The sequence below is a fragment of the Myotis lucifugus genome, unplaced genomic scaffold (genome assembly GCF_000147115.1).
Source record: "Myotis lucifugus unplaced genomic scaffold, Myoluc2.0 scaffold_380, whole genome shotgun sequence".
NCBI classification, from domain to species: domain Eukaryota; kingdom Metazoa; phylum Chordata; class Mammalia; order Chiroptera; family Vespertilionidae; genus Myotis; species Myotis lucifugus.
Window position 1 is genome coordinate 1,019,070 of NW_005871428.1, and position 8,185 is coordinate 1,027,254.

The following is an 8,185-nucleotide window of genomic DNA, read 5'->3' on the forward strand; positions in this document are numbered from 1 at the left end:
CAAGGCACTTCGCCATCTCGGCACATCAGTATGCTCACCAATCGGAAAGCTCCGCTGCGCTTTGGTGGCTGGGGCCTCACCATTTAGGCACGATGGTCAAGATCAACCGACGCGACTGAACGGCTACTCAGAATTCAGCACCTTGCAGGTCAGGCCTGCCCGAAGTCCCACCCTCCACAACAGAGCTCTGAGGTCCTCCTGGTGACTTGACCCATCCTAAAGCCACAGAGGGGCTCACCACAAGTCACCTCATTAGAATCACAAAGACATTCCCATCAGCCAGGAAACCCAAAGGCTTCTGAAGCTCCTGGTCAGGAACCCAGGACAGAGACCAGGCACGTGCCCTGTGATATGACAGTAGGCAGGGCTGAACTTCGAAAGATCACAAACCACTGTCATAGCTAAGATTCTTTCACTCACCGAGAACCAATTTGCACCCCTAGTGAGCCTCTAAGACAATGAAGAGACAGTCTCCCAAAACAAGACTGGATTTTATTGTGAAGTCTCTAGAAGTGGGACTAGTATTCCTCTGTACAAAGCCCACACCAATGGTTTTAAGTACACGGAGAGAAATGCAAGTGCTAGGACAATATTTGATACAAGCTGAACCATTTACAGATACACTAAAAAAATTTAAAATATCGTCTTTCTCCACAGAGTCCATTGCGCATTTCCTGGCGCAGGATGGGGAGCCAAGAAGGTCACAAAGGCATTTTGTTGCCCTCGATGCTGATTTTGACCGCGTGTGCAGATCTGCTTTTTTTCCTGATGTCTGTGAACTTCCTCATCTGCTTATCCAGCCGACTGATGCCCTTCTTGGAGGTCCCCTGAAACTGAAAGTGGGAGGGAAATTCAAGAGCCATCACTGAAACACATGCCCCTAGATTAGCTTCCATCTCCGTTCATCGGAAAGTCAGCAGTCAGGAGAGCTCCCAGCTCGGGAATAACCAGACATGCTGTGGTGACTTCCGGAGCAGGAGAGCAAGGGTCCCAGAATGTTAGAAAACACAAGACACCCTCCGTGCAAAGTAATTCTGTCTGTGCCTTATGGGTAAATTTTGTCTCAGTCCATGGAAATCTCCTCGATGAATGAAAGGAGGAAAAATAGAAACTATAATCCCCAATTCCATCAGATTACATTTTGCCTGTATGCTTTTCCCTTTCAAAAACTAAAGTGGAGTTGATCACTTGACAGATGCACCTTCACACGGAGCTGGGAAAAGGAGAGTCATCCGAGGAAAAGCTGTGAGTATAATGGCTGGGCCAGAGGGTCAGCAAGGCAAACCCGTGAAGTGGAGCTCTGGCTCCACACCTGGGGGAACCCCTGCTCTGCTCGGCAGGTTCTGTGACCCTGGGCAGGTCACGCCTCGGGTCGGCGCTGCTCTCAGGACTGCTGGGAGACGTAAATGAGAAAATACCGTCAGCCAGAAGGACAGAGCTGGCACAGAGCCAGTGCTCCAAATGTCACCATGACGATGACTACTACTGCTTGCAATCAATTAGATTTAGGTTTAACAAGTATATCTGACACAAAAAGAAAAGAAAATTAAGTCAATCCAAGGGGTTTCTTATTTCTTATATCTCTTCCTGCTTGTCCTTTATGTCTAAAGGTTTGGTTATTACTTTTATATTTTATGTTTTAACCCTTTGCACTCCGAACCATTCTGGACATTGGCTACCAGCTACTCCACGCTACTTTGCGGTGGAAACGTGCATTTACAGACCCTCGTATTATTTAGTATAATTTTGGAACCAAGTAACGTATTATAATGATATTGGACTTATATGAATTGGGTGACATCGAGGAATGTATATTTGCAAAAAAACCAATATTTTATTGTTTATAATTTTGTACAGTATGATAAGTTTTGTAACACTCCCCAATATGCATTGCAGGCTGATTAGTGCATGTTTGACAGTAATAAGTGGTTTGACGCCTGCCACCAGGTGTTTTCCTGTTAGAACACACAATGCAGTCCCGTTTTCTTTGTCCCACATCGGGAATATGTAGTTTATTGTTTAATCCGACACAAAACCCGCTGACATTTCTTGTATATATCTTAGTAATTTTACGATATTTTGATTTAATTTCTTGTGCCATTTCAAGATAAAACTTCAGGGAAACATGCATGTCTCAAAAAGTTGCGTTGAAATAACTCAATTCCCCGTAATCACTAATAAACTGCAATGTCCCCTGAGAGGGGACATCCGAGTGATATGCTAGAATTCCGTTGTCCCCTGAGAGGGCACAGCGGAGTGCAAAGGGTTAAAAAGATGTGGCCTCTTAGAAATCGACACCTTTTAGAAGTGCTAAAAAGGTCTGCCATTTATGTCACTCTTCTTGCTGACTCTAGGGTTGCTAACAATTCCAACCTCTAAGAATCTGAATGGTTAAAGAGAGGTGGGTTTTCCTAATTCCGCCCCTCCTGCCCATGCTTACAAGAAAGTCACCCGGAAGCTCAAGGCAAAGCTGCTAAAGGAAGGCAGGGCCTGGGAGGCGCTCCAGGGTCAGTGCTGGTGTGCGAAGCTCCTGAGCCGGGAGCCTCCCCAGTCGCTATCCTACCTCTGGACTCAAAATCCACACTCAAGCACAAAGCAAGAAACTCTACAGAGTCTGAACATCCCTGAATCAGAATCATGCTGATCACCAGCCCTAGATTTTCTAGGAAAATCCCAATTCTAAATATTACTTCATATCAATCTGAATATGTGGCACTAATACTAATTAGCATACAAATTCACTATCAGACGAGAAAGAGCTGTGCTACCATCTCTCTACTGAATACCCCCTTGGGGGAAGAGAGATGGAGGGATGAAGAGAGGGGACTTTTGAACATCAGCCATGTGACCTTGGGGTTTTGTCTTCAGATTTCCTGAAGAGGCCCAAGTATCTGACTTCCTTTCAGACAATGTAACCTGATTTATATACTTGCAGTGAGTCCACACTGGAAGTCTTACCTGCTCAGATCTCTGCCAACTACCCAACTGCCAGCAGCTCTCCACACCAGCCTGGATTTCTTCTTGCTCACTCCCAGATCTCCTCTACAGTCTGAGCCCCCATCCCAGCGACTGAAATGCACACCCACGTCATGCTGAGCTCCCCCTAGTTACAGCTTGGGAGGCTGGTCGCTGCCAGCTGCCCTTACCCCAAGCCTGAACTCACACAGAGCACTGTGGCTAACACACTAAATTCAACGAGCTAGTCTCTGATTCATCAACTCTACACCACTTCCTTTGGACGGTAAAAGTGCAATGCACTGGTGAACACTTTTATCACAGTTTTACCAGTGAAAAACCAAAAGTAGCCTAAAAGATTAGCAAGATGGGTTTGCTTAAAAAAATTATGGTACAACTATATTCTGACACAATGTCACTAAAAAGAATTTTTACCATGCTAAGCCAAAGACAAAACCCAACAAGGAATACAATATGATGAAGATTTTGCTTAAGAGTTCAAAAACCCAAAACCAGCAATCATGTTTATGTATGCATTTAGAAAAGACCAAAAAGAAGTAACTCAAAATGTTAATGTTAAGGTGCGGTGGATTTACGAGTGACAATTTTCTCTGTGCTTTCTCTTCTTAAAAGTTTACATAAAAGCATGTGTTGCTTTTGTCATTTTAATGTTATTTAAAAGCCCTACGTGGCATAAACTAACATATAAACATACAATGTAGTGTAGGCTACTGCATTATTCAGGAGGAAAAATCAGAAACTATAGAAGTGAATAAGCAAATTACATTTTCACATGATACACTACTCTGCAGCCATTATAAATGATAAATCTATAAGGTGATTTAAGGAGAAGTGATCAAAATTACATATAGCATAATTTTAATTAAAATAGCAATCGAAAAAAGGCAAAAAATATAACAAAGTGCTTTTGAATAGTGAGTGCTTTTTCTCTGCACTACATCTACGTATTTTCTACAATTATAACAAGAAAAAACTAAGCTTGAAGCATTATGGGAGATATATTTAACACACCAAACTATTATCAATGGTGACTTAGAGGAAGGGCAGGACTTTGGAAACAGGGTTATTCTGTAGTGTTTAATGTTTATTTATATAACTTCAAAAATAAAAATGACATACAGGAGTGGGTAAAAGTAGGCTTACAGTTGTGAGTACACAAAATAGACTTTATTTTTGTATTATCATTTACCCATTATTGTATTATCTTCCATTCGAACAACTGTAAGCCTACTTTTGCCCACCCCTGTATGAACAAACACTTCCATTTGACAGCCGTTGCCTCACTCCACTTGTCTTCGTGCGCAATGTTCTGTGCGAATACTCATTAGTGCTGGTGCAATGTGAGGCCCGAGGGAACATGCAGGAACCCCTCCTGAGCAGGGAGACAGTCACGTGGCTTAAGGACAATGAACTGAAAAGTAAAATGAGGCCACCAGCCCCCAAACGTGTATTTTTTCAAGAGCTCCAAAAGCCAGACTCAGGCCTAGATAAATGCCGACACCTCATGACCTTGGGATTGTTGAGGATGAAGGAAAGGAACTGCACTAGAAGTTCCCTCTCCTCACGCTGGCCACCTGTCTGCTCTAGCAGAGGCTGGGTCACCTCCTCCCACCAGCTCCTCAGCCACAGGGAAGGAAGGCGGGACCAGAACCATTAACAACAGCAGAGGGGCGCATCCCCCCAGGACGAAAGGCAGGCTTCCAAAGGAGGGGGTCACACAGATCACTTAAGACATTCCCTTTGCCACACTGTAATTCTCCACTCTCACCAAGGCCTGTGTTGGGGAAGAGAAAATAGGAAAGACAGGGATAAAAAGAGGGAAGAGGCAGTGAGAAAAGTTAAGCTAAAAAGAAGCAGGAATGTGTGTGTGCGCGCGCGCGGGGGGGGGGCGCGCGGAGGCGGGCAGGAGTGAAGGGATATTGAGGAGCATCGATATGGATAAAAGAAAAAACGGGCAGGAATTATAGATGAAGAAGTTCATGGCCCTGAACTACTGTTCTTCTACCCGTTATTTATTCTAACAAATAAGAAAGTAGGCTTTGTTTAGACATTAGCTTCACAACAAAGTGAACTGGCAGGAAGGTGAGTGTAAATCATGGAAGTAGCTGCCAAGGTGGGGTCATGGAGAAGTCACAGGAGGCACCAGCACACTCAGACTGTCCAGAATACACTGCGGTGAAGGCGCTCTGTCACTCTCAGAGTGGGGCAGGTCAGTGAGACCGGCTTCATGAAAGTTCCGAAGTCTATTTCCAACCACATATCAAATATATAGTCATCAAATTTATCTCTTAAATAGTGTCAGGCTTTATGCCATGAGTCCTCAAATGCATGTTGCTGAGCCACTGACAGTAGCAAAAGAAGCCGCATCCCTCCCACCAAGAAGTTACTAACTGGTTTCTATGCCTGTAACACAGACCACTATGGTCCTAGGCCCTAACAAAGTCCTTTTAATAAAAATGGGCACAGTCAAGACCAAAACGCTTCCCAGGGAAGTGACTGTCTGTGGGTCTCTAGGGTGCCAGTAAAGGAGGAGTCCACTTCCATGTCCATTTCCAGATGTCCAGGAAGACCTCAATGTCACTCAGTGCCTGTTAGGGTCATTACTTCAGAAACTAAAAGTGGGCCTGGCCTTGTCTGGCTAAGCAAACACACACACACACACACACACACACACACACGTCCTCACTTCAGCTACTGACAATTCAAGCACATGCACAGAGCACGCCTCCTTGGGGATACCTCCTGGACACGCTCTGGCAGGGCCAGGCCTACAGGGGCATCCTGTTGCCTTCAATGCTGAACTTGACAGCACGGTGCACTCTGCTGAGTCGTTTCTGTTCGGCAAACCGCCTCTTATGCTTTTCCAATCGGTTTAGGCCCTTTTTAAGAATACCAGGCTAGAAAGAACGGTTGGAATGGAGAATAAAAGAGGATTACTGAAAAGCAATGAAGATCACTGAGCAGTATTTACAGTGATGGCAGAGGAAGTGTCTACTCTAAATATTTCACAACAGAATTACTTAAAACAGTGGAGAGGAAGGAAGGGGACACTGTAGAAGCAGGTGAGTTCTGATTCTCATAGTTAAAAAAAATGACCGTATCAGAACACTAGGTCCAAGATTTGGTTAAAATAAAGGGATAAATAAGAAAAATCTTGACTTGATAATGTTACTTTAAGTCTGAAGTAAAGCTCATTAGCAACACGTGGCTTGGCTGGATAGAAGAGCAGAGAACAGCTCTCTTGAAATCAGATAAATCTCAAGAGCAATTATTCAACATGAACTAAAAGATAAAATAGTAATTGGCATGAGATCCACCTTGCTGTTCCCCTGCTTGCTTACCCTGGACGACTCCATTTCCACATTCCACTTGGGCCTGACAACATAGTCCTTGTTTGAGGGCATTGGCACCCTCGCGCGGGCACAGAATCCAGGATCTCCAGGTCTGAGGGCCCTGAGAAGAGCATGTTTTATGTAGCAACCACGTCTGGGCCCATCCCATTCAGATAAACACCTGTTTCAAGCCTCCTCTGCCCTCCCAAGGTTACCCCCCGCCCCACCCCTGTCTCAGCTGGCCTCCTCCTCACTCATATTTCTGCACGAACTCCTCAGCTTTCCTTCCAGGGCCTGCTTCCTCCTCTCTTTTTAGTGAACACCATCATCTCAGCTACTTAGGTTAAAAATTCTGGGTTGGTGTCTTCAAATCTAGGCAGCTCCTCCCCGACTAAGTCACCTACTCCTTGCAAATTGGCCCCTGCAAAGCCTTCTCAACCTTCTCTTTCCCCACAGCCTTCTCAGTTTAACCATGCGCTGCCTTCAGTTCCTCCCCTCCAACCCGTCCTACACACACCAACATCAGCATCCAAATCAAATCTGATGACTTCATGTCCTTGCTCAAAAGCTTTCTATGGAAGCACAGAGAAGTGAAAAGTCTTCATCTAGATTTAAAGCTGTTCAAAATTTGGTCCAAATCTACACTTCCAACCTTATCTTCTAGCATCTCAGGCACCACCTACTGCCCAACCACTCCAGTCCAACTGCCATCCCTAAAATAGGTCTTGCACACGCTTACCCCACATCCTTTCTTAAGCCCTCCCTTTATCTATAATCCCTCTAAAAACTTTTTGAGAGCATGGACTATTTTAAATTCAATTTTGTATTTCCAGAGCTTAATGCAGAAGTCTAGGACATAGCAAGCAGCAATAAAATCTATGTTATTATCTTTTAAGACTACTGCCTTAAAAAAAAAAAATTGTTTCCAGAGAGAGGAAGGGAGAGAGGCAGGGAGGCAGAGGTAAGAAACACTGATCGGCTGCCTCCTGCACTCATCCTGACCAGGGATTGAGCCCACAAACTGGGTATGTGTCCTGACCGGAAATCAAATCTGCCACCCCTTGGTATATAGGACAACACTGAACCAACTGAGCTACACCGGCCAGGGCTAAAATCTTCACTGAATGAACTATTTCTCAATCTTCCTTATATCCTCCAGAGCACCCAATACAATGCTTTGTGACTATTCAATGAATGTTAAACTGAAAAATCATCTCTTGTCAATGTGAACATACATCATTTCATTTGCTATTTTAAAACAAAGCAGCAAACAGAACAAGAAAGAAATAAAACTAATACAAAGTTCTTACTTCTCCTCTCCTGTCAGCACCTTTTCCAGGTCTCTTCGGGGTGTCTGACCACCAGTGCTGGGAAAAAAGTAATCAATGAAATATTAGGAATGTTAAAATCTTATCCTATATAATAAAGAGCTAATATGCAAATGTCGTCAGGCCCTCATGCCGGCATGGCTCTGACACTCAACACTGGGGAGAGACGAATGGGGACCAGCCAGGCTGTGGCCCGGGAGAGGGACAAGCCGCCCGCCCATGGTCCCGGGTGCCAGTGGCTGCGCCTGCGGCCCGGGAGAGGGACAAACTGCCCGCCCTGCGGTCCTGGGCACCAGCGGCTGCACCTGCAGCCCGGGAGAGGGACAAGCTGCCTGCCCCGTGGTCCCGGGTGCCTGCGGCTGTGGCCCGGGCAAAGCTGGCCCGGGTCCCAGGTACCTGTGACTGGCTGGAGGGAATCCTGGGTCCCAGGTGCAGGGCGAGGCAGAGACGGTTAGGGGCCATCAGGCCAGCAGGGGAGAAGTTAGGGACTATCAGGCAGGCAGGCATAGGTGGTTAGGGGCAATCAGGCAGGCAGGCAGAGGGGTTAGG

General features: G+C 45.5%; 1 protein-coding gene across 11 annotated transcripts in view; it reads right to left on the reverse strand.

The window, feature by feature from the left end:
* Positions 1 to 472: 472 nt before the first annotated feature.
* The window catches only part of IWS1 (IWS1, SUPT6H interacting protein), a 44,306-nt gene continuing 36,593 nt past the window's right edge, over positions 473 to 8,185 (reverse strand). For 2 of the 11 annotated variants that reach the window (XR_002832371.1, XR_002832369.1), the window contains 3 exons: positions 7,619 to 7,675; positions 6,318 to 6,429; positions 766 to 833 (listed from right to left, as the gene is read on the reverse strand). Coding sequence is in view for 7 of the 11 variants with exons in the window: in XM_006101707.2 (XP_006101769.1) it covers positions 702 to 833; positions 6,318 to 6,429; positions 7,619 to 7,675 (301 nt within the window). In the remaining 4 variants the exon portion in view is untranslated. Of the gene's footprint in view, positions 834 to 5,662; positions 5,874 to 6,317; positions 6,430 to 7,618; positions 7,676 to 8,185 lie in introns of those variants that run through there. The other 9 variants (XM_023765145.1, XM_023765144.1, XR_001350918.2 and 6 more) reach the window with 8 other exon arrangements.